Source organism: Monodelphis domestica, chromosome 2 (genome assembly GCF_027887165.1).
Source record: "Monodelphis domestica isolate mMonDom1 chromosome 2, mMonDom1.pri, whole genome shotgun sequence".
In the NCBI taxonomy this organism is placed as follows: Eukaryota; Metazoa; Chordata; class Mammalia; order Didelphimorphia; family Didelphidae; genus Monodelphis; species Monodelphis domestica.
This window is the reverse complement of record NC_077228.1, coordinates 339475825-339503191: the sequence shown is the minus strand read 5'-3', so window position 1 is coordinate 339503191 and position 27367 is coordinate 339475825. Positions and strand designations below refer to the sequence as shown.

The window sequence follows — 27367 nt, the reverse complement described above, 5'->3', positions numbered from 1 at the left end:
ATGAGGAAACACATGAGATTATATTTGTAAAACACTTTACAAACTTTAAAGTACTTTATAAATGCTAATTATTATTGTTGTCATTATTTCCATCTGTAACTTATTATGGTATAAGATAATGCTCCAAAACCAGTTTCTGCCAGGCTGTGTTTCCATTTTCCTTGTAGTTCTTACCAAAAAGGGAGCACTTTCACCCCTAAATTATGTTTTGGGGTTTATTGAGTACATGGCTACTGGTTTTGATTGCTTTTGTTCCCTATTTATCTAGTCTTCTCAGCTTTTGCTTTTCTACTAGTAGAAAATAGCTTTAATGATCCCTGCTTTATAATATGATTTCAGGTATGGCAATACTTTGCCTTTAGTCTTCCTTTTTCATATTTTCCTTGAGACTCTGAATCTTTTTTTCTTGATTGGTGTAGTACCATATATATAAGTTCTCTTTTGAGAGGTAGAAGTAAGATTTTTAGTATATAGACAAGACGTAACCTTGAGCAGTGTCTATCTTTAATGATTTAAATTTCTTTTTATTTCTGTAAAGATAGTTTTATTATATTTGAATAAATCTTACATGTTTCTTTATAAGTTATTTCCTATGTGCTCTATCCATTTTGTCATGATTTTGAATGATACTTCACTTGTCATTTCTATTTGAGTTTTTGTTAGAACTATATAAACATGGCAATGACTATTTTTTTAATCCTACTACCTTGCTAACACCATTAATCATATGATTAACAACAGAGCAAAAACAGAGCTGCTCAGTTCTCATTTTGCATTTTTTTATTGGCCAAAAAGAATGACCTTTTGCACCAGAAATTACAAAACAAAAAACAGAGGTTGACATGTCAGAGATAAATAAGGAGCTAGTAAGAGGGCTCCAAGCTGTCCTTGGTGAATTCAGGTCACCTGGAACAGATGATTTCCATCCCCAAGTACAGAAAGAACTGAGCAGATGGGATCACTGAGCCAATATCAGTGACATTTAAAGGTCATAGAGATACCATAGAACTGGAAAAGGGCAAATGTTATTCTTGTTTTTCAAAAGAGAAGAAAAGAGAGTTGCATACTCTAGGTCAGTGAGATTGACTTTAATCCCTGGTAAAATTGTAGAACAAATCATTAGAGGGATGATTGACAAACTTCTAGAAAGAGAATCAGTGATTACAAAGAGCCAGCATGACTTCATCAAAAACAGATATTAGACTAGTATCATTTTCTTTTCTTGTCAAGATTACTTATATAGAAAATAAGAGAATATTGTGAATGAAGTATACCTAGATTTTACGTATATATCATATAAATATATGATATTTATTATAATATTTCATATTATTCTTAGAAGCTGAAAAGACAATATAATTAAGTAGATTCAGAACTAGTTAGATGACTAGATTCAAATGGCATTTATTAATGGTTCAGTGTCAGTTTGCATTAGGTTTCCAGTGGAATACCTTAGAAATCTATCCTTTAACATTTTTATCAGTGACTTGACTAAAGAAATAGATAGCATGCTCATCATATTTTCAGATGACAAAAGCTGAAAAGAAGAGCTGGGTGACAGAGTCAGGATCTAAAAGGATCCTGGGACTATATGGTTAGCCCTTCACTTTAGAAAAATCTTTTTTTTTTTTTCAATTAAGTAGAGGATAGATTAGAGTGAGGAGTGCCAATCTGAGTGTGAAGAAAAGAACATAAGAGAAAGAAATGGCAAGATTTACAACTAACTAAGTGTGTAGGATATGTAAGAGTGAAAAGTCAAGAATGACACTGAAGTTTTGATTCTAAGTGACTGGAGAGAAGATGTTGGTTTTAACAGTAATAGAGAAGAATGGCAGAAAAAGAGTGAAAGGTAAAGAGTTCTGATATAGACATTTTGAGTTTGAGATGCTTATAGGACATTCAGTTCAAGATGACCCTAAGGAAGTATGTGAATAGGACTTTAAAGCTCAAGAGAGAGATTTGGTCTAGAGATATAGATCTTAGTATTATCTGCATAGAGATGACTTGAATCCATGAGAATTGATGGGATCACAAAGTGAGAAATAAAACCTGGATGGAGTTTTGGGGCATATCCATGTATTACATGAATGAAGAATCAGCATAAGCAAATGAAAATGAATGATCAGATAGGAGCACCAGGTAATAGGAGTATTACTCAAGTCCAAAGAGTATCAAATATATCAAAATATGCAGGATCAGATCAAAAGAACAGCATCAGAAGCTACCAAGAGCTCAAGAAGTATGAAGATTGAGAAAAGACAAATTTATCAATGAAGATGTCATAAGTAACATTAGAAAGAACATTTTAGTTAATTGATGAGGAACGCCAAATTGCAGAGGGTTTAGATGGGAGTGATAGAAAAGAAGAGGAATTGAGAAGGAGATGAGAGATATAGGACATGGTAGATTTAGATTAGGGTTTTTGTTTTGTTTTTAAGAATGGGGAAACTTGGGAATATTTGAGGGCATCAGGAAAAGAACCCATGCATAGAGATTGAAAATTATATTGAGAAAATGATTGGAGTGCATTCTATTGGAGAAGGTAAGAGGAGCTGGGATGAAAAGTGCGTATATAGGGATTGAATTTGTTAAGGAGAAGGATTACCCTTCATCAGCAACTGAAGTGAACAACATAGTTGGGGATTATGTCAGGGACAATGAAATGAGTGGAAAAGAAGAGAGGCCTCAATTTTTTCAATGGAGAACAAAGTGAGAACATAAGAGTAGAGGGAAAAAATTGTATGGGAAGCTTGAACAGCTAAAAGGTTTGGAATAGCCACTATGGTAAGTGGGATGGGAAATCCATTAGGGGGGAGAATTGAAGGTTTGTTTGCTTACAAAAGGCAGTAAGGATTATGTTAGATAAGAAATTTGTACCCAATCTATACACTTTTACTTCTTCCAGTTCATTCAGTAGGGAATAAATAGAAGCTAAGGGGGAAGATAGTGTCACTCTTTCAGGGTTGGGGTTTAATGAAGTGTGCTCAGTAATAAGTCAAGAGATTAGAAGATACTGTAGAATTGAACTGATTCACCAAAGGTTCAGTTTTGGGAAGGGAAGACAATATAACCAAAATCGGGATAATTTAGGAAAGTACTGAAAGTTGTTGGAGGTCATGGCAAGGAGTAAAAATTGGGTTTAATAGGAGTGAGGGGTAGGGAGAGCAAAAAAGAAAAAAAGGTTGAGTAGGCAGGAATTTCAGAGTTCTTTAACATACAACTTGGAATCCTTGTGGGTGATGCTACTTTAAGAGTTTATGTGTAGCTAAGGTAGAATGAAAAGAATTAAGTCAAAGGAATTGAATAAACTGAGGAATTTAGAATTTAATGTGTTTGAGAAGTTGTGGATAGAAGACCTAGGTTCAAGCTCTGCCTGTGACCCATACTGACCCAAACCTGTTAGGGAAAGAAGGAGAATGTGATTCAATTGAAGTAAGTCATATTTGCTAGATTTTAATACATTTTATCTTTCATTTTTATAATGCCCAAACTTCAGACTTATATTTTAAAGTATCATTTAGAATAATTAAAAACAATAATCTGAAAACATTAATGATGATATTTTGAGTTAAGAATGTAACCATTTAATGATATGATCTCTACATATTTCAGAATGAAATACAGATTTTGAATATTGTTGATTAATAGAGAGAGCACTTTTCAGTTAATCAAATAACTATTTTAGTGTTGTTTCTGTGGGACATATACATACTTACAAAGAGTACTTGAAGAAGTTATTTATGATTTCTTGGGAAAACAGCTGGTGTAGAAACTTCTACCAGAACGGATACCCCTCAGTGATTTAGCTAAGTTCTAGGCTAGGGACTCACCTGAGGCAAATAAGAGGCAAATAAGTAAGAAATAATACCAAAGGTAGGATTTGGAACCTTCCTGACTACAAGTTCAGCATTGTACCCATAAACATAAATGAGACTTTAATAGTAATATAGATTATATATTTTTAAAACATACTTTATTGTTTCAGTCTCTTTCAGATGATTCAGTTGAAAACTCAAAAAAGATATATAAACAACACAGAAAAAGAGATTTGAAAAAGAAAAATTCAACACCATGGTGGTTAACAGATGATAATTTCGAGGATGATGGTAAATACTTCCATTTCATAATATGAACTATTTTGACCACAAGGTGTCAGTCAAGACCTTTTTTCTGGATTTTTGAAAACTAAATTACATGTAAGAAACATTTGAACACAGTGAGATTTTGTCATTAGTGTTCATAGCTGATTTTTTCCTGCTTTTCATAAAATTCTATAAAAATATTTTAATTGTGAAAGTCTACATTTCCATATCATGAGGTTTTGTCTCAGGGTGATTCATAATTTCTTAAAAGGGCCCTCAAGTAATGTAGAAATATGTATATTTTGCCAACATACATGATTCCAGGTTGATGCTTTTGGTGGACTATGATTTCACTGGTGTATTTCCCCTACTGGTTTCAGGTTCCAGCATGACTTATGGTCCTGTTCTGTTCTTGTCCATGTATTTCCATAAATTCTTTAGAGCAGGGCTTCATAACCTCCTTTTTGTGTGTGTGTCATTTGTCAGACTAATGAAGCCTATGGATCCCTCTGACAACAGCTGTGTGACTATGGACAATTCTTTTAAACTCTACCTACTTCAATTTCCTCATCTATAAATGAGGATGATAATAGCAAATAGATACTGGGAGGATCAAATGAGATAAAATATGTAAAGTGCTTTGCAATCCTAAAAGCACTATAGAAATGCTAGTATTATTATTGTTACCATCATCATCATCATCATCATCCTTATTCCATGAATCTATTGCACATTGCATCATTATTATAGAACTGAGAAGAGAGTGAAATGCAAATATATGTTGATGTGAAAACATTTGCATGCTAAGATTGTTTCAGATTGTGAGCATCCACACAAAAGCCTAAACCTTTTATTTGAAGTTTTATAGGTTCATTAAAGTACTTTTAACATTTTGTAGATTCATTAAAGTACTTTTAAAGTAAATTAAAGTACTTCATTAAATTCACTTTTGCATTAATGAATTATTTCAAAACCTCAGAAGACCTCATAGAATGCGGTCATGGAATATAAAATATCTTGGCATTATTCAGGATCGATCTTTATTGGATCATCTGGGAGCTGATTATGTAGCAGATGTGGGAAGAGTTTGGGGTCTTGGTGAGTTGCTAAAAGTTTTTATAAAAAGACAATTTAATTGGGGGTGATAATGTTAAGCAGTAAGGGTAGGATCAGAATTTCAGATGGAATAAAAGAGAGAATCTTGGTCTGCCTTGAAACACTTACTTATGTAGGATATGATCTTTGTCCTTGGGAAGAGAGTATTTGCCACAGAAGTAACAGGAGTAAATATAAGGTAATTAGATCTGTTTAATAAATATTTTAAGTCATTACAAATTGATTAATAAGAAAACATTTTATATAGGATGATTGCTTCAGAAAACTTTTAAGAGCAAGTCAGAAATGTTTGCAGATAATTGCAAGGGAATAAATTTGAAAGAAAAGGGAATCAAGATCTGGAAAGGTTACCACTAGCTGGAACAATAAAGTAAGCTATTAAAATATGCTGTTGAAAGAGGAGGAAGAGGAATAAGAATTCAATCAGGAGTTGAAGACAGTTTATAAAATCAGATAACCACTGACAAAAACATCAGCTATTACAAGAATACTGGGCATTGCAGGAGGACTATCAGGGAAGTAAGCATAAATAAGGTCATTTTTATAATGAGCTAGGAACACATAACATATAGTGAGCTTATTGACTTAACTTAGACTCTTCAAAGCCTTATTGAATAATTCCTCAAAGGAAGTTAGGTGTGCAAGAGGTCCTTAGAAGAATTTATCACTTGGGTCTCTAAGACACAGGTCTATAAATCCTTCCTTGGGAGATAGAAATTTTAAGAAATGTTCTCTGAAATTCTCCTTTGGGAAATGAGAGGAAATATGTGAGAAAATATTCCTGGCAATAGAGACTACAGATTTATTAAATTGCAAGGCAAGGGACTGGGACAGCCTAGGAATTAGATGTTGCAAAGCAAAGTTAAGTATAGATTAAGTAAACCTTTGGAACCATTGGGATTAAAGAGCATAGAAAAAAAGAGCAAAATCATAAATTTTGTGTAGTGAACTATTTTATAAGTGTGGGAGTATCATATGCACAAGAGAGTAGAAGCTATGGCGCTGGCAGAAGTACAGTGGATTATGTAAAGAATATAGAGATGGGATATAACTCCCATATAAAATTATGGAGGGGAAACTAGAGTTTCTATCCTGTGGACTTTCAGACTAGAAAGATCAAAAGATATACAGTCATTTCTTGTGAACAATTAAGACAGTTTTATACACATTGCAATGGAATTTGCTAAAGAAATAAATCAGGATTGTTGAACGGCATTTAAAACTAGGAAAGTCAGAGGAGAATAAGTTTGCTCTTATTTATTATTATATTCTGAGTCATGGATATTAACATGCTAGTTGAATTACTGTAGGGGTTGGTAGCAATTGTCTGAGGTGGAGCAAATGCAGCATTTGGAATTTCATAGGATTTCAGTGGGCAAGCTGTTTTATTGGGTGCTTGGTGAAAAACCTGATGGACCATTTTTGACACATACTGGGATCTAGCAACAACAGTGTGTGACACAACAGTATGAAGGCACAAACAAATTCATGGAGGATATGTTGCATGTAAAAAATGAGTAACTATTGTATATATCCGAGACCATCCTCAAAGACTCCTAAGTTTTAAGGTAGTTGTCTGTCTGCACTGAGGAGGGTCAAAAAGGGCCAGAAAAGGAGGAGTTTCCATATTAGGAGATCCCTCCTCTAATGAACAACCAAATATTGGATAAGACTGAGAGGATATTAGAGGGAGAAGAGAGAGAGGAATCCTTGGTCATTACTATGTTGAGTTTAAGATATCTCTCATCAGACTGCAAACAGCAATTAGTGTTGAGAGTCTGGAGCTTAAGAGAAAATTTGGCATTGGATAAGTAAATTTGAGTCATCAGCTCAGGGATAATAATTGAATCTTTGGAAGCAGATGAGATTGCCAAAGTAAATAGCATAGATGGAGAAGAAAGCCCAAGACATTAGCCATTCTTCTGGAACTTAGTTTTACTGTATAGATAGAACTCTTGAGTGATTTTGGCTCTCATTTAGGATATGCGGTGTTTTTACTTGATAAAACGAACACAATATTGTCTGAAAACAGTAAGGTATAGATTAACTCCCTCTCTATGGGGAATCTCTCTACCCTTTGGGCCTTATACAGTACAGGTGCCATAAAAGTGCTGAACATTCTTGGTGAATGAATGTCTTTACATCTTTCTTTATATTGATAATCATAATATTATCAAAATTATTTCTGTTTTGCAATAGATGGTAAGGTATTTTTGAAAAAACCATGTGTGTGTGTATATATTGTGACAAGGAAATCACTTTAAAAGACTGATATATATTAATTTAAGGTCGCCAAGGAATTCAGCTATGTAATTCCTAAATGAAAACTCAAGTCAGCCGTCAGCCTTTTATAGAGTTTAATTACAAACAGGAGGAAGAAAGGAATCAGAGAGAGAGAGAGAGAGAGAGAGAAAGAGAGAGAGAGAAAGGGGAGAGAAGGGAATAGGGCTTAAATACCCCCTCTGTTTAGGCTGGGCCAAAAGGCCCAAGCCCTTAGATAGCTGGCGCAAAGAAAGAAGATCAGTCCCTATTACTCACATGACCAAAATGGAGAAACAGTCTCCGGGACCTCCACCTCCAGCTTCCTTCAGAGCAATCTTCTCAGAGCACCTCTCCAACCACTCAGAGCCAAAACTCTCCAACCCCCCTCCAGTCCTCAGACCCCTCTCTCTTTAAGGAAACCATCCAAGTTCCCTCCCCTCAGTTCTCACATCTACCAATCACTGTCCATCATTTTCCCTGTGCCAATGGTGGCTCTAGCTTAACCCAGGACCGCCCAGAGGTCTGTGGCTTTGCACATGTCTGTTGGAGGTCATATTCTCAAATAATTAAATCTTGATCTTTTGCTACAGCCCTTCCTAAATCCTGTTACCCTGAGTAGGGTAGAGATTGGAATAATTAAATTTTGATCTATGCTGCAGCCCTTCCTAAATCCTGTTAGGACTGAGTGGGGTGGAAATTGCAATTTCCAAGACTTGGTTCTGTCATTCCAAGTATCTCCATTGTATCAATTCTAAAATCAATCATGACTCAAAGAAATTCCTGTTCTATGCTTAAGCATAAGTCAAAGTCCTTTCCATTGTTCAGCAAAAGGTTTCTGTCCTAAAGTAATCTTAAGAAGGGAGGAGGAGGAACCTCCCATGCCAATGGGGTTCACATTCCAATAGCCAAGACCCACTATCAATAGGAAATTTTTCAAGTATGAAATTTCCCAATGGTGAAATTTCCAACATTTATAAGTCTAAGAAATTTTAAGGTTTACAATATATATATATACATATGTTAAAATAGTAGGCCTCTATGCCATGTGTGTATGTGACTCTATATAAACATACAGATGTATATGCACATGTGTATATATACCACATGTGAAATACCTTATCGGAGGAGAAGCCTTTATTCATTGTTTTAGGTATTGCTTATTTTGCTTAAGATTTGTATGTCTATATACATTATATATAAACATATATTTATATGCATATTATATGCCTGTACCCATGCTATATATTGTATGTGTATTTGTGTGTGTGCATGTATGTATGTATATATATATGTATATAAAATCACCAAGGTGTAAGCAGTTACAGAATGAGTGTAGATTAGACATATATATAAAATCACCAAGGTGTAAGCAGTTACAGAATGAGTGTAGATTAGACATATATATATATTATATGTATATATAATATATATATATCTTTTACTTTAATAGGGCATAAATGATTTTTATCTCTATTGAATTCAAGAAATGAGTTGTAGTGTATAAATTGTTTTATTTTGTTTTTATATATTATATATTATTTATATGTATACATATATAGATTTTAAACTTATATTTCTGTTTTTACTACTAGATATATATCTAATGTGACAAGGAAATCACTTTAAAGGACTGATATATATTAATTTAAGGTCGCCAAGGAATTCAGCTATGTAATTCCTAAATGAAAACTCAAGTCAGCAGTCAAATTTTATGGAGTTTAATTACAAACAGGATGAAGAAAGGTATTAGAGATAGAGAGAGAGAGAGGGAGAGAGAAAGGGGAGAGAAGGGAATAGGGCTTAAATACCCCTTCTGTTTAGGCTGGGCCAAAAGGCCCAAGCCCTTAGATAGCTAAGGCAAAGAAAAGAGATCAGTCCCTATCACTCACATGACCAAAATGGAGAAACAATCTCTGGGGCCTCCACCTCCAGCTTCCTTCAGAGCCAGCTTCTCAGAGCACCACCTCTCAGAGCAAAACCTCTCCAACCAACCACCTCCCAGTCCTCAGACCCCTCTATCTTTAAGGAAACCATCCAAGTTCCCTCCCCTCAGTTATCACATCTACCAATCACTGTCCATGTCTTCCCTGTGCCAATGGTGGCTCTAGCTTAACCCAGGACCACCCAGAGGTCTGCCCCTTTGCACATGTCTGTTGAAGGTCATATTCTCAAATAATTAAATCTTGATCCTTTGCTACAGCCCTTCCTAAATCCTGTTACCCTGAGTAGGGTGGAGATTGGAATAATTAAATTTTGATCTATGCTGCAGCCCTTCCTAAATCCTGTTAGGACTGAGTAGGGTGTAGATTGTAATTTCCAAGACCTGGTTCTGTCATTCCAAGTATCTCTATTGTATCAATTCTAAAATCAATCATGACTCAAAGAACTTCCTGTTTTATGCTTAAGCATAGGTCCAAGCCCTTTCCATTGTTCAGCAAAAGGTTTCTGTCCTAAAGTAATCTCAGGTAGGGAGGAGAAGGACCCTCCCTACCTAATGTTGGAAATGGGGAAATTTCCAACATTCATAAGTCTAAGAAATTTTAAGGTTTACACTAATCAAAAAGAATTGAAATGAATCATTATGCAATTATAATACCCGTAGGATTGATGTTAAAATTTTAATTGAATAAGGGAAAAATATCTGAAGACAATATAGCTACACACACAATTATCTCCTTTATTCTGATGGATAAAATTAGAACTATAATAAACAGCAAAATGTAGACAATAAATCAGTAAGGATTTTTATATAACAAAATTTTTTCTCTGTTACTATGGCAAAATTGGATTGAGAGTCAGGCCTGGAGATGGAAGTTCCTAGGCTCAAATCTAGCCTCAGACACTTCCTAGCTGTGTGACCCTGGGAAAGTCACTTAACCCCCATTGCCTAGCCCTTTCGGCTCCTCTGCCTTAGAACCAATACACAGTACACAGTGTTGATTCTAAGATGGAAGATGGAAGATGTTTAAAAAACAACAACAACTACATTGCACCACAAGGGAGGGAGTTTCTTGGCCCTCTGAGGGAGTCTGTGAGTAGGTGGGTATGGGAACATAAGACCAATAATTGAATTACTATCAGAATGGACAGGGGTTGAATATAAGAGCATGTAATAGGATGGGGCCCTATGACACAGGATAACGAATAATTTCCATCAAACCATACTCCTTCATGAATTATGTCTGTGAGGCTTTGTGTGCCTTTTATGAGAGAGTCACAGAAAGAGAATTTTACTATTGCACTAATGCATGAGGTAAGCAGAGGCAGGAGCAAGGGTTGTCTTTCAAAATTCATATACTGTATAAGGCACATACAGAGAGTAAAGATGGAATGTAAGATACCTGGATGGTGGAGTGGTATAGAAGAGATTTAAAACTATAATTCACATGGGCTGAGTGCTACCTGGGGAAAAGAGGAAGATTGTTAAGGAAAAGGTGGATGTGTCAAATTCTCCAACAAATCAGAAGATGGCAAAAATAGCTTCTACTTACTGCATACTTTAAATTGTTTTCCCCAAAATACTTGTCCATTTCATTTCTACCAGCTATAACTTTTCTATTTTCCCAGAGTCCCTGCAACATTGAATTTTTCCATCTTTGTGAGATTGGTTGCTCTGAAGTGATACTTCTGCAATATTTTATTTGCATTTATTTCATTAATAACCAAATTCGATTACTTCTTTGGATTGTTGTTGACAGTTTGTATTTCTTTTGAAAATTATGACCATTTATCTTTATTATTTTAACTTTATAGATTTGTGTCAGGTTCCTATTAATTTTGTGTGTCAGACTTTTATCAGAGATGTTTAATGGAAAGATTTCCCCCAGTCTTTATGCTTTCTCTTCTAACTTGCATTTATTTTACTGATTTAAATTTTTATTTTTATATAATTGTGCTCCTCTGTTTGAGCTTTTATAATATCATATGTGCCTACCCTTTCCAAGACCTGCGGTGATGGGGGAATGGTGATGCAACAGGGGGAGGTGACCACTGGCAGTTGTAGTCACGATCCTGCACGTAGGCAGCCCACGGACCAGTGGTCGCTCAGCCCTGTGGGCAACAGGGATATTCGGCAGCATCCTGGGCGACTGAGCATCCCTCTCTAGGACAGCACTGCTCACCCTAATCAAGGGAAGGGACTAGAAAAGGTGTCCCAAACATTGCCTGCCCTACAAACACCCGGTCAGCACACTGCGGCTGACGGGTCGTCCCTTTAAGAGGTCAAAACCAAAGAAAGCAAAACACAAAGAAACTCCTACTAGGAGCATGGAACATCAGGACATTACTTGACAGAGAGAATACCCCAAGACCTGAGAGAAGAACAGCTTTAATCAGTAAAGAACTGGCACGATATAACATCGACATCACAGCCTTAAGTGAAACACGCTTACCAGAAGAGGGATCACTCATCGAACCCACCACTGGATACACCTTCTTCTGGAAAGGTAGAGCTACAAGTGAAGACAAAATCCATGGTGTTGGCCTGGCCATCAAGACCAACTTGCTTAAACAGCTGCCAGACTTGCCTGTGGGCATCAGCGAGAGGCTCATGAAGATCCGTTTGCCTCTCAGCAAAGACCGGTATGCCACAATCATCAGCACATATGCTCCAAACTGACCAGCACAGAGGAGACCATCGAGCAGTTCTACTCTGACCTGAGCACCGTCTTGCACTCAGTGCCCACAAATGACAAGCTGATGCTACTGGGAGACTTCAACGCCTGCAATGGCCAGGACCATGAAAGATGGAAAGGAGTGCTCGGCAAATATGGCATGGGCAAAATGAACAACAACGGCCTACTGCTACTTAGCAAATGCTCAGAGTTTGAATTCACCATCATGAACACTGTGTTCAGAATGGTGAACAAATATAAAACAACATGGATGCATCCACGATCAAAACAGTGGCATCACATTGACTACATCATTGTATGCCAGCGAGACATCCAGAATGTACAGATCACCAGAGCCATGAGAGGATGGATGCTGGACAGACCACCGATTGGTTAGAGCAACTCTTCAAATGCGCATTGCGCTTCGCTATCCAAAACGGGCCCAGACAGTTCATGCATCTTGCAATGTGAGATCTCAGAGATCCATTTTATCTGCAAACAGTCCAGTCCTGTCTGGATGACAAACTGTCTGCCAAGGGACCACTCACTGGAAGCCCAACCGAGAAATGGAACCAGTTCAGAGTTGCGATGATGGAAACATCAAAGGCAGCCCTAGGCCCCAAACAACTCAACCACCAGGACTGGTTCGATGAGAACAACACTGTTATTGAAGACCTGTTGAACAAAAAGAACAAAGCCTTTATAGAGTGGCAAAATAAACCAAACTCTGATCCTAAAAAGGACAGATTCAAGTCTCTCCAAGCCACGGCGCAGTGTGAGATCAGGAAAATGCAAGAGGGATGGTAGGAAAAAAAAGGCAGAAGAAATCCAGAGCTTTGCTGACACGAAAAACTATAAACAATTTTTCAGTGCCCTCAAGACTGTTTATGGGCCATTAAAACCCACCACCGCCCCCTTGCTATCCTCTGATGGTGACACTCTTATAAAAGACAAAAAAGGCATCAGCAACAGGCGGAAAGAACACTTCAGTCAGCTTCTCAACCGACCCTCTTCAGTCGACCAAAGCGCCCTTGGCCAGATCCCCCAAAACTGCATCATTGAGCAACTTGACATCCCTCCTTCATTAGAAGAAGTCCAAAAAGCCATTAAATGAGTGCAGGCAAGGCACCCAGTAAAGACGGGATCTCAACCGAGGTGTACAAGGCCTTAAATGGAAAGGCACTTCAGGCATTCTATATAGTGCTGACCAGCATATGGGAAGAGGAAGACATGCCCTCAGAACTCAGAGATGCCTCTATCATAGTCCTATACAAGAACAAAGGCACACGAGCAGCCTGTGACAACTACAGAGGCATCTCACTACTTTCCACTGCTGGAAAGATCCTGGCCTTATACTCAACAGACTCCTGTCATCTGTTTCAGAGAAGAATCTACCTGAGTCACAATGCGGCTTCCGACCAGATCACAGCACCATCGACATGGTCTTCACAGTGAGGCAAATACAGGAAAAATGCCTTGAGCAAAACCTGAGTCTCTACATTGTCTTCATAGACCTGATGAAGGCGTTCAACACAGTGAACAGGAACGCATTGTGGGTGATCCTTAGCAAGCTTGGTTGCCCAGCAAAATTCGTCAAACTGATCCAGCTCTTTCATGTCGACATGACAGGGAAAGTTCTATCTGGTGGAGAGACTTCCGGCAGCTTCAACATCTCCAATGGCGTGAAACAAGGCTGCGTCCTTGCTCCAGTGCGATTCAACCTATACTTCACCCAAGTATTTTGACATGCTGTGATGGATCTAGACCTGGGCGTCTACATCAAATACTGACTGGATGTCTCACTATTCGACCTTCGCCGCCTGACCGCAAAAACAAAGACAACAGAGAGACTCGCCCTGGAAGCTCTCTTTGCAGATGACTGTTCTCTCATGGCCCACCAAGAAAATCATCTCCAAACCATTGTGGACAGGTTCTCTACCACAGCAAAACTGTTTGGTCTGACTATCAGCCTCAGCAAAACAGAGGTGCTGTTCCAACCTGCACCAAGGAGGCCAACAAACCAGCCGTGCATAACTATCGACGGCACGCAGCTTTCTAACGTCAACACTTTCAAGTACCTGGGCAGCACCATCGCCAACGATGGGTCCCTAGACCATGAGATCATTGCCAGGATCCAAAAGGCCAGCCAGGCACTTGGGCGGCTGTGCTGCAAAGTCCTCCAACACAGCAGTGTAAGCACTGCGACGAAGCTCAAAGTGTACAACGCAGTGGTCCTCAGCTCGCTCCTGTACTCTTGTGAGACATGGACACTGTACCGGAAGCACATGAAGCAGTTGGAGCAATTCCACCAACGCTCTCTCCGGTCAATCATGAGGATCCGATGGTAGGACAGAATCACCAATCAGGAAGTCCTCGACAGAGCCAACTCCACCAGCATCGAAATAATGGTCCTCAAAACCCAGCTACGATGGTCTGGACACGTCATCTGCATGAACCCACAGTGAATACCAAGGGAGGTGTTCTATGGTGAACTGTCAGCTGGACTCAGGAAACAAGGCCGGCCAAAGAAAAGATTCAAGGATCAGCTAAAGTCCAACTTGAAGTGGGCTGGCATTACACCAAAGCAACTAGAACTCGCTGCCTCTGTCAGAAGCAGCTGGCGAACCCACATTAACCATGTCGCCGCCACCTTTGAAGATGTGCGACGTTGACATTTTGCCGCTGCGCGTGAACACCTACACCAGGCCACAACCGCACCTCCCGTAACAACTGGCCTCCCATGCCTCATGTGCCACAAACTCTGCGCCTCAGTCTTTGGACTTCAAAGCCACATGAGGATACATCAATAGATGATAATGCACAAAGACAATCATCATTCTCAGCTTCTGAGAGACTACCACTATGTGCTTATACCATCAGAAAATATTGAGGTTTATTGTTTAACACAAAGTTTGTCTCTCTTTATAATTTTCCCCAAAAATCTTCAGAGTAATAATTACATGTATATATTGAAATGAGAAAAACATTATTTTGCACAGTATTAATTTAAATTTAATATTATCCAGAATAAGTCTCCTGTAACTTTCTTTGTGTACACACACACACACACACACACACACACACACGAGGAGGTAGGTGATGCAGTGGATAGAATACTAAGCCTGAAGTCAGGAAGACTTATCTTTCTGAGTTCAAATCTGGCCTCAGACAGTGACTAGCTGTGTGACCCTGAGCAAGTCACTTAATTTTGTTTGCTTCAGTTCTTCATCTGTAAAATGAACTAGAGAAAGAAATGGCAAACTAATCCAGTATCTTTGCAAAGAAAACCCTAAATGGGATTACAAAGAGTTGGAAAGAACTGAAATGACTGAACATCAATAAATGCATGTGCAGTCATATAAAAACATTTATACATCAGACTGTGTATCCTTTTTTTTTTACTTTTTATTTAAATCCTTATTTTTGTTTTAGAATTGATACTAAGTATCTGTTCCAAGGCAGAAGAGCAGTAAGAGTGAGGCTATTGAGATTAAGTGATTTACCTAGGGTCATACAGCTACATACTGTCTGAGACCAGTTTTGAACCCAGGACCTCCCAACTCCAGGCCTGACTCTCTATCCACTGAGCCAACTAGCTACTCCTATGTGTACTTTTAAAAAAATGAGTCACATGTAACAGCTTAACCTCTTTTTATACAAGCTTCTCATTCTTTGTATACATGTTCATGTTGATGATTACTAAATTCAAAATAAAGAATAAATTTTAATTTAAAAATAAGTGAAATTTAATTTTAAGAAACAAGTGAAGATCTGAGGACAAAATATAAAGGAAAATGGAAGGTTCACAAGTGCCTAAGTAAGGTATAAATGATCTATAAATGGTATATATAACTACTCTAACTGTGCTTGGCCATTTTTTAACTCAGCAAAATTTTCAAATATGTGCATTCATATTCTGGTTCAGTCTTAATTCATAATAAACAGAGAAGAATTTGTGAAATAGATGAAGCAATTTACAGAATGTTTATAGCCAAAAATAAATAATATGACCTGGTTTCCATGAAGAATTGTATTTTGTTCTTTTTCTTCTCGTATGGCCCAATTCATAGTTGTTGTCTAATAGGGATGAGGAGGGAATCAACAACAAAAGACAGAGCTATCTATATTTTCAAGGACCTATAATAATTTCTTTGGTTGATAGTTAACAGCTCCTCTCTTTGAGGGCTCTTACTACTCTTAGTTATTTCCAGGTCCTAATAAAAAAATTATTGCATTCTGTTCTTGAAGCAGATGGACTGGATTGCCTATAATAAGCATATCTGCTAGCTAAGCCTTGAAAAACATGTAGCTGAAAACTTTTTTGGGAATTTCCTTAAGTCATTAGAGATTTTTCTTTCTTTCATCATATTTAAGGGCTTATTATTTCACATTAATGTTTAATTTAGTGGTATTTGTGTACGAAATATCTCACAACAACCATTCCCTGGATATTTAAAACTATTTAGCAGCAGAAGGGGCTAAGAAAACAGATTGATTAAGGATCAAGGATTAAGGATACTTGTTCCTTGCATGTAAGGAGTTTATTTATCTATTTTCTTTTATCCTCAGCACCTAACACAGTGCGTGACACTTGGTAGGCACTCATTGAGAAATTAAATAAGTTATCATTGTGTTGGTTCCTTGGGGTTTTTTTTATCTAGCCTTTGTGGAGTTTTCATTATTGTTGAAGGAATACAAGACATGTATTTGCACTATAATTAGAGTTTTAAAGTATTTTCTTTCTTGACTTTCTCTTGACTCAATATCAACCAAATGGTGGCAATTGATTGTTTTGTCTTGAATTTATAGTATCCATCTTTAAACTGAAAATTTCATTTGAGTGGGGTCAGGGGGAGTGTGACGACTCTTCCTCAGTATAGTTCAATTTTATTGCAACCAAGATTTTTCTGCCCTTTTAGGAATCAAATGATATTCCTGGGATAGCCAGTTATCTATTCGGTCATCCAAAACACAGAACTAGAGATTATTTTATGGTTGATTTGATATCAGTTGTACTCACAAGGCATTTCTAACAAGTAAAATTATTGCATAAGAATTACTATTTCCTTTCATTTAATTTATATCTTAGTAATAGTCTCATCAGATGCTCTAAGTATAATGATACTTATGAGTTGGTGAAGTTTAAAGGGACTCAGGACATCAAACTTTCTGTTTTAAAAAAAATCTAAATTCCAGTCAACTTAGTTATTTGTAATTATGCCAAAATTTGCATTCTAAAACTAAGCTTCTTTTAAGCAAATGAGAGAGTGTGTGTTTTAGTTATAATTCTTGAGACAGTAGGATCATCAATAATTTGGAAGTCAAGTGTCTTTTTCCTTCCTCAGAATTCTGTAGTTAAAACTGAGACAAAAAAATATTTCACTGAGTCTTTGATCTCATAAGTGTAACTAGTTTCCTCAGTATTATAGATCACAAACTTTCCATGCCTGCCCATCTTATGCCACTTTTATCTTCCTATAAATTTGCTACAGACTGGTCCACTCAACATGCATGGGGTCTTTCTTTGGAGGTTCTTAACATTCTGTGGATACCAGTAAAACATGCAGCCTGAGCTCATATTATGTGACTAGCCCATAATCTGTTTCAGGGTCCAATTTCTCAGATGATATCCTTCACACCTCTTCTTTGTATTTCTTCTCTTGCAATGTGTTACAGCCTGCTCTCACACACCATGAGCCTTTCATTGCAAATAACTTTAAGCAAGCAACCTTAGCACAGTGCGGAGAGCATAGTAGGCACTTAATAAATGCATATCAACTTGCTAATTATTGACTATGTTTACTTGTTTTATTCTTCCCATGACATTAAACACTAGAGCATTGAACATTTATTATTTGCTGCTAGATCTTTTAGAGCTTTGACATATGTAAGGGAGAACCCTAGCATTTGTTGAAAGCCTTGAAGACCTTGCTTGGTTCTGCCAAAGCAAATCCTTTTTTTATAGACAATATATAAGTACTGAGTATGTTTTAGTCAATTGTGTGATATAGTAAAAATGACAGCTATACAGTATCATTTATGAAAACCTGTCTTCCTTTCTTTTGCCTTCATCAAGGATTCCCTCATTACTTTACATATTATAATCATAAAATTAAACTAGGTGTCTCAGCGAACAGGCCATGAAAGGAAGTCATGGATTAAAATATGGACTCAGACACTTCCTAGCTTTGTGACCCTGGGCAAGTTATTTAACCGCAATCTTCTAGAGCATCTTGTTCTTCTGCCTTTGGAGCCAACTTTGTATCAGTTCTAAGATGGAAAGAAAAAAAAAGAAAGGAAGGAAAAAGGAAGGAAAGAAGGAAGGAAGGAGACATGGAGGAAGTAAGGAAAGACAGACTATTTAGAGACTGAAAATGGACATATGGCTATACAGTTTCTGATATTCTTTTGACTACCTTTTTATGTTAGTGAAAATAAGATAATAATTTTTTCCTATGCCCTTTGGTATCTTCCCTTCTTTCAATTACCTTATGAATCAATGTCCTGAAATTTTTTTCGCCTTTAATATGTTCCTTCACAATAGATGCTTTTTAAAAAACTGATTTTTTCATCTTTCTTTTTCCTTGAGGCCTTTTCTAGTTCACCATGTAGTATGTATAAGACTAATAATAGAAATCTAACTTATATTTTCACTTACCTAAATATCAAAGAGAGTTGGTTATAGAAATTTTTTACTTGTTCTTTTTTTTTTCTGTTTGGCTGTCTTCCAATTTTATCCTTAAGTGCCCTCCAGATGACTTGTTTATTTTGGCCCTAAATTAGGGAAGAACCAGGAGCAGTAAATGCAAGTTGCAAGAAAACCAATTTAGAGTTGATATCAGGAAAAACTTTTCTCAAAACTAGCATTGTCCAGAAGTTAAATTTACTTGAGAGGTAGAAGATCCCTCTCCTTGGAGGTCATCAAAAAGAGGCTCAAGGACCACTTGCCTCTTTCATTATAGTGGGGATTGCCTCATGTATAGATTGGAGTAGGTAGATGCTGAGATTCCTTCCAAATCTTAAACTCTGGTTCTGACTGCTTAACTGAATCTCTCACCAACTTTCCTTGCTTCTCATAATTTTGAAGAAATACTACTTATAAACTGAAGTTAAATAGAATTATATATGTGCAAATGTATATATGTGTGTGTACATCTGTGTGTGTATATAATATATATATATACATATATATATATAATTCCATATAAAAGAATATGTGCACATATCTTCTCTGTAACCTTTGGCCATGGTATCTCTTGGCATATGTTTGTGGCTGAGATAGTTTCTAGGCTTTTCCAGTTTCATCAGTTGATTTATATCAGTTAAACTTATTTAGGAAGTTGTAATAAGTTTTCATAAGGAAAGAGTACATAGAGAAAAATTACATCTTTAAATTTATTATTTTTCACATCTGTTCTTAATGTCATATTTCTATTGGTAAAATATGTATTTTTCTGTAATAGTACTTTATTGTACACAGTATTTATATCTGATTTATTTCTGGCCTCTTTCTATATTATTTTATAATCCCCAAAACCATTGAACATAACTGATGCAAGTCTAACTCGAGTTATTTAAAAATGATGGAGTGCAAGTACAAAGAGAGCAGAGCAGGTAATCATTCCTGAATTGTCATAACATATTGATTAAAAGTTTGTGATTCAGTAAATCAGAGGCATCTATTCATTCTGAAAATGAAATATAGGCCTGGATATATAGTAATCATAGCATATATCATATTAAATATCTGGGTCTTCTTTTTTGAGGTCTAAAATGCATCATTGGGCTTTCTCACTAATATGAGTAACTCCCTTCACTGGTACAGATTGCAATTTCTCAGTATGTTCTTCTCATGAGTGCTTCTTGTAGTGTTATATGGGTACCATTGTGAGTAGTGTAATATGTGTTATTTTTTTTTCTATATACCTGGCACAATTTCTTTTCTAATCATATATTTCCCAAATATCTTTTCTACAACTTCTTGAATACCAGTATTCTTTGATAATATGTGGATGCCTGCTTATGTTTACAATGAGATGCACATCTTTACTCATTGCTTTACCTATAATTTTGACTCTACGGATTGTGGTTTTCCATGCTACATGACTGCAAATCCTGAACCAGCATACTGTAATTTTTTTAGTATGATCTTTAAAAAATTGTATTTTGAGTAAGAAAATTATATAGTTAGATTTTTTCTTTAGTGAGATTTGATGGAATATCACATAACTGCTTTGCTAGATTGCATTCTTTTTCATGACTTCAACACCATATTTTATTGTAGTAATTGTTTATTATGATCCTTCATTGTACCCAAAAGCACTTTCTGAACATAAATATTTGACTACCTTTATTCTCATTCCTAGGAGCACTTGGAACAAATGTAAGTTTTTTGAAAGCACCAAAAGTTTCCCAGCAGGTTATTGAGATGGAAGAAGCTTCTGGCAAGGTACACCCCTGCAAAAGTAGTGGGACTTCTGTGATAAGCAGAGACAGTTTAGAAACAAATGGTAAGAGAGATTTTTGTTTTTGTTTTTTGGAGGAGTGAGGTTTGAGATTATTTGATTAGCTATTATTATTAAAATTACATTTGCATTTTGAAGATTGAACTGATCTGGGCATATTTTAGAACCTCTTTCCCTGGAGGGCTTTGATTGAATGAGCTATTTGCCTAGAGTGATTTAAAAGACTTCCTTGAAGCTTTAAATGATCTCTGAATAATCTTATACCTCAATATGGGATTTATAAATTTCTCTTGTCTATGATAATAGTGAGGGAGGGAGAGAATAAAAGAGAAAATTGGGCAAAATAGTTTTGGCATTTTTATAGTTTTAATAACTTTTATATAGGTTGTTTTATTATTAAAATTAATTAAAAATTTTATGCATTGTTAAATATTTCTTTTTCATTTAGATTCAGTTATTGCTTCTGGGCCAAATATTGGCATTTTGGGATTGGACACATTAGAAGAACAAGAAGAGAAAGAAAGATTTTTTGCCAGACTGGAAAAAGGCCTCACATCAACCATTGATTATTCAAAATTAAATAAGGCATTGGATTCTAATGAATCTACACAACTTAAAGATTTGTTCAGGTGATGTCAAAACATATCTAAAAATAAAATTTAAGTGTATTGTTTTTATAGTATATAACCAGTGACAAGTATGGAAATGGAAATGGCCAAAGTTTTGTTCCTCTTTGAAAAATAAAAATTAGATCATTTCTCAATTCTTCACTCGATATATTAAGAATTCTCCTTGTCTGTAAGTGGAGTAGAAAGTTACCTATGTTGTATAACTGAAGAGGCATTATGAAGGTCATCCTGCCCCATCTAGTTCTCTACTTTATCTGAAATTCTACTCGGTGAAGTGGAATTACTGAGTCCTCAGAGTAAAGCCCATTCTAGAAGATTCTTTATTAGAAAAAAATATGACAGCATGGCATTATATCACTGAAAAATTATTGTAAATTAATTTATCAGACTTACTTTCCATGGTGAAAGTAAACATGGAGACCTCAAGTATCATTATAAAAGCCCTGAACAATCAAAAGAAGGAGATAGAAATAGAAAATGGCATTTAAGATAAGGCATTAGGTGCTAACCATTCAGAGGACACTAAAAAAGGTTTTTTGGAGGGTAAGAAAACAGTTTTAGAAGATGTGCCATCATTTAATTAAGTAACAAAATTTGAAGAAATTTAACTGTCATAATGTATTGGAAATCATTTATCTGAACATCTATCTTAATTTTATAAGAAAAAAAGCAAATGACCAAAAATCAAGTTAATCTGTAGGAACCTAAAATATATATATACATGCAATTTCAAATTGTAGGGTATACATCTATTCTAAGGTTAATACCTGCATAGCCCATCATTGATATCATCTTCAAATGGTCAAGGCAGTTTGGTATCATGGATAGAATTCTTGACCTGGTACAGGTAGATCTGCCCTCAGATTCCACTTCTGACATTTCTCTCTTGAAGTTGTGGGTTTTTTCGTTTGTTTGTTTGTTTGTTTTGCTCTATAGGTTTATCAAAGATGAAGGCACCATAGAAAATCTTATGCTCTTTTTTTGGGCAGGTTTACCATATATATCTGTCCTAGAAAAATAAGCCACTAGTATATTAAATTTATTAAAATTTCAAGTATGTTACATTAGTGTTGCAAGAAATACTGAAATTACCAGGAAATCAAGTCCAGTACAGTCAACGAAAATACAGACAATAGTTAATCTAGTAAATAATGAGCACCATATTTAACTCAGTTTTAAATAAACTTGGAAATGAAATATTCTTGCCAGATACTCATAAAGACAAGTCCCAAGGATTCTGGTTTCTATTGTAATGTCTCCCTTCAAATAATTCTTTTCCATCAAAAGTAGAAATTAAATTTTGTTTAGGGTTGAGAGAATGAAAATAATATCATATATCAGAACACACTGTTTTAGATAAAAATACATTTAAGCTAAAAACACAGTATTTTTAACACAAATAAGAAGAAATGTAACATCATTATTTGTTTTTGTTTTTTCAAAAAATTGAAGAGTGGTCAAAAAATATTAATCCTCACCAAAATATGACCATTTTGGTTTTTTCTCTAACATTATAAAATTGTGGTAGAGATGATAAAATGAATACAAGAAAATGTGTAGAGAGGTTAATCTTGGGAGAGATGGTAAGAAATAGGACATTGGCTGCACTGTCCTCTGACTATAATAAGTAATTCTGGTTCAGGGTATGTTGATATTGCTGCCACTTCCCTGCTTGCCTACAGTCCTGCATCCTGGGAAATGTGTCTCTCCATGTACTTGAGAAAAACAAGATTGGCTTTCATAAACAAAAGTGACAAACTGTTTCATTGAGGACTTTATATTTAATATTATTAGAACCCACCTAAAGTCTCTCTGCCCTTTCATGGATCTTTGCTTTTCTGCAACCCATGTCCAATCCCTGGATTGGTTAGATACCTAATATGTAACCATAGTATTCCCCAGGGTTCTGAGCTAGGCCCTCTCCTCTTCTCCAGCCCTCTGTTTACCCAGCCCTCACGTCTCTGCTGACCTTCAGTTGCCTGTTAGACATAACTAATTGGAAGTCATGGAAACATCTTAAACTCAACCTGTAAAAATCTGAACTCGGTATCTTTCCTCCAAAAACCTCACCCCTCTCAGACTTCCCTGTTGCTGTCAAGGATACCATCATCCTCTTAGCCTTCCAGCTTAGGTGTCCTCTTCAACCTGTAATAACGGACTATTTTGAATGGTAAAGGATATCTAAAGATCAGGACTGTTAATCTTCTCTCCTCCCTTCCTCCTCTCTTCCTCCCTTCAGCCTCCCTTCTTCCCTCCCCCTTCCTCCATCTTCTATTATCCTCTTAAATAAATTCAGAGTGAGTTTATGATGTCTCAAATAAATATTCTTTCTCTTCTCTAAATTAAATAAGGGGTTTATTGGGAAGAAAGGATAAATCAGAAATGGAGGGGAAGAGGGTTTGGGTTTTCCCTAATACTAAAATAAGTTTTAGATTGAAGGATGGTGGACTATCGTTCAATTTGGGAAAAGGCTGATAGATCTGGAAGTTCAGTCACTATCACAACAGAGCAAATCAGAGAGAGCTGGACTTTGTCCTTTCTTCTGTCTCCAAAGCCAAGAGACAACCTTCAGACTTCAGTCTCCAAAAGCCAAGAGACATCAGATCTTGTCTGTCTTCCAAGCCAAAAGGTCCAGACTTCAGTTGGTCTGCTCTCTTCCTCCAACTGCTTCTCCCGTCACATTCGAAACCGGAATACTCTCGTTTGAATGACAGGTCATCAGTCCCAGCTATTCCTGTCTTGTTTCAGGCTTTCCCAATTTCTCTCTTCCACAAACCTCACACTTTCCTTAGCTCCCATATCTAATCTATTGCCAAAGCCTTCATGACATCTCTCACCTATGTTGACTTCTCTCCTGTGACACTACTACCATCCCTGTGGTGCAGGCCCTCATCAGCTTACATATGGACTGTTCTAGTAGCCTGCTAGTAGCTCTGCCTGCCTCAAATTTCCCTTCACTCCAGTTCATCCTCCATTTATCTGTCAAAGTGACCTTCCTTAAATGTAGGCCTAACCATATAGCACCATCTACTTAATAAACTCCAGTATTTCCCCATGTGAGGTAGCTAGGTGTCACAATGGATAAAGTACCAGGCCTACAGTCGGGAAGAACTAAGTTCAAATGCAGCCGCAGGCACTTACTGGTCTTAGAGTTAGTACAAAGTATTGGTTCCAAAGCAGAAAACAGTAAGGCCCAAACAATTGGGATTAAATGACTTGCCTAGAGCCACACAGCTAGGAAGTATCTGAGGCCAAATTTGAACCCAGGAACTCCCATCTTCATGCCTGGCTCTCAATCCACTGAGGCACCTAGCTGCCTCCACTTAATTCTGAACTTCCTCCCTATTCTGAAACATTGTTCACCAATCTCCAAAGCTAGAACTTCTGTTTTAATGCAAGAATGTTTGGGGAAATTAATTGTTTTAGAGATAACATAAATATGCCTAGCAATTTTCTTGATGACAGTATAATTCAAGTATAATCCTAATTAAAGTAAATTTTATATATAGAGATAAAACCAAAATGGAATCAACTGAAGATGAAAATGAAGATGATTCTAAACATGAAGAAATAGCAGGTAATTCCATGCTAGTCTTTCAAAGCAATGTTGTTAAGGATATAATTAATATGAGCTACATTTTTCAGCTGACAAAAGGAGATAAGAATACCATGAGTTAAGAAGAAAATCAATGTAGTTTTGCAGAAAGGTCACTGAGTTGTCAGGGAGGGGGTCAGATTATAGTTCTGGTACTAATGAATTGTGTCATCTTAGACAAGTCACTTAAAGAACCTTATACTTTAGCCTCATCTTGGTACTGGATATAGTAAGACTGAAAAATTATAGTCACCTTATTGCTACAAAATAAATTACCTTGATTCTACTTAGGTGCTTAAGTGCAAAAGGGCACAGCTGTCAGAGAAGGCACAACTGGCAAAGGGTCTGGGTGGGCATTCCTGTAATTGAAGGGAAAATATGATACAGGCAGAACAGGTGTATTGCACTAGCAATCAAGTGATTCCTCAGCAGAAGCAAAATCTTGGTCCATCCAGAAGTTTCTGATATGATTTTTTAGACAAAGAACCAGTCTCAGGCAAGAACGGTCCAGTACTCATGTAGTAAATGAGCATAACTAGTTGGAAGAAGGGAGAAAAAAGAGTAGGAAGCTAAAGAAAGATCCTGCTAGAAGCCTTGGCCACTATGATTATAGCATTTTTATTGAACCATAAACATAATGTCTACCCTAAGCATAATATCACATTTTAAGCTTCTTGTTTTAGGGTTTTTGTCCTGGATTTTTATTGTTGTTGGTATATGGAACTCTTGATGAAGAGAATCCCTCTACAACTACATTATATTCCTCTCATCGAAAATAATACTATTTAAAGGATAAGGTTAAATTATTTTGATTAAATTTTCAGAATTCAGTTGCTTTTTGGGTTCATTAATTTACTTTTTTGTGCTCACTAAATATTTTATCCCAACATAAACCATTAAAGAGTCATGGTTTGAGAAATATTGTTGATTTCACATTACTCATTTTCTCTCTTATTGTAGTTCAAGTATTTTGAGATTACTTAAGTTAATTTTCAGGTAAATTTTCTTTTCTTTCTTTTTTTTATTTTAAACATTATTTTATTTGGTCATTTCCAAACATTATTCACTGGAAACAAAGATCATTTTATTTTCCTCCCCGCCCCCCTTTCCCCCACCACCTTTCCCTCTCCCATAGCCGACGCACGATTCCACTGGTTATCACATGTGTTCTTGACTCGAACCCATTTCCCTGTTGTTGGTATTTGCATTAGAGTGTTCATTTAGAGTCTCTCCTCAGTCATATCCCCTCAACCTCTGTAGTCAAGCAGTTGCTTTTCCTTGGTGTTTTTACTCCCACAGTTTATCCTCTGCTTGTGGATAGTGTTTTTTAGATCCCTGCAGATTGTTCAGGGACATTGCATTGTCCCTAATGGAGAAGTCCATCACCTTCGATTGTACCACAATGTGTACTTGTATTTGTCTCTGTGTACAATGTTCTCCTGGTTCTGCTCCTTTCACTCTGCATCACTTCCTGGAGGTTGTTCCAGTCTCCATGGAATTCCTCCACTTTATTATTCTTTTTAGCACAATAGTATTCCATCACCAACATATACCACAATTTGTTCAGCCATTCTCCAATTGATGGGCATCCCCTCATTTTCCAATTTTTGGTCACCACAAAGAGTGCAGCTATGAATATTCTTGTACAAGTCTTTTTCCTTATTATCTCTTTGGGGTACAAACCCAGCAGTGCTATAGCTGGATCAAAGGGCAGAGAGTCTTTTATCACCCTTTGGGCATAGTTCCAAATTGCCCTCCAGAAGGGTTGGATCAATTCACAACTCCACCAGCAATGAATTAGTGTCCCCACTTTGCCACATCCCCTCCAGCATTCATTACTTTCCATAGCTGTCATGTTAGCCAATCTGCTAGGTGTGAGGTGGTACCTCAGAGTTGTTTTGATTTGCATCTCTCTGATTATAAGAGATTTAGAACACTTCTTCATGTGCTTATTAATAGTTTTGATTTCTTTGGCTGAGAACTGCCTGTTCATGTCCCTTGTCCATTTGTCAATTGGAGAATGGCTTGATTTTTTGTACAATTGATTTAGTTCTTTGTAAATTTGAGTAATTAAACCTTTGTCAGAGGTTTTTATGAAGATTGTTTCCCAATTTGTTGCTACCCTTCTGATTTTGGTTACATTGGTTTTGTTTGTACAAAAACTTTTTAATTTGATGTATTCCAGATTATTTATTTTGCATTTTGTAACTCTTTTTAATTCTTGCTTGGTTTTGAAGTCTTTCCCTTCCCAAAGGTCTGACATGTATACTATTCTGTGTTCACCTAATTTTCTTATAGTTTCCTTCTTTATGTTCAAGTCATTCACCCATTTTGAATTTATCTTGGTGTAGGGTGTGAGGTGTTGATCTAAACCTAATCTTTCCCACACTGTCCTCCAATTTTCCCAGCAGTTTTTATGAAATAGTGGATTTTTGTCCCAAAAGCTGGGATCTTTGGGTTTGTCATATACTGTCTTGCTGAGGTTGCTTGCCCCCAGTCTATTCCACTGATCCTCCTTTCTGTCTCTTAGCCACTACCAAATTGTTTTGATGACCGCTGCTTTATAATATAGTCTGAGATCTGGGACTGCAAGACCCCCTTCCTT

The 27367-nt window shown here is 36.6% G+C and overlaps 1 protein-coding gene across 6 annotated transcripts in view; it reads left to right on the top strand.

Annotated features, from left to right (window-relative positions):
• Positions 1-27367, top strand: part of CEP162 (centrosomal protein 162) — a 118140-nt gene that overhangs the window by 9430 nt on the left and 81343 nt on the right. For 4 of the 6 annotated variants that reach the window (XM_007484275.3, XM_007484274.3, XM_007484273.3 and 1 more), the window contains exons 3-6: positions 3986-4106; positions 20440-20583; positions 20987-21167; positions 24677-24744. In XM_007484275.3, coding sequence (XP_007484337.2) covers positions 3986-4106; positions 20440-20583; positions 20987-21167; positions 24677-24744 — 514 coding nt within the window. Of the gene's footprint in view, positions 1-3985; positions 4107-20439; positions 20584-20986; positions 21168-24676; positions 24745-27367 lie in introns of those variants that run through there. The other 2 variants (XM_007484276.2, XM_056818560.1) reach the window with 2 other exon arrangements.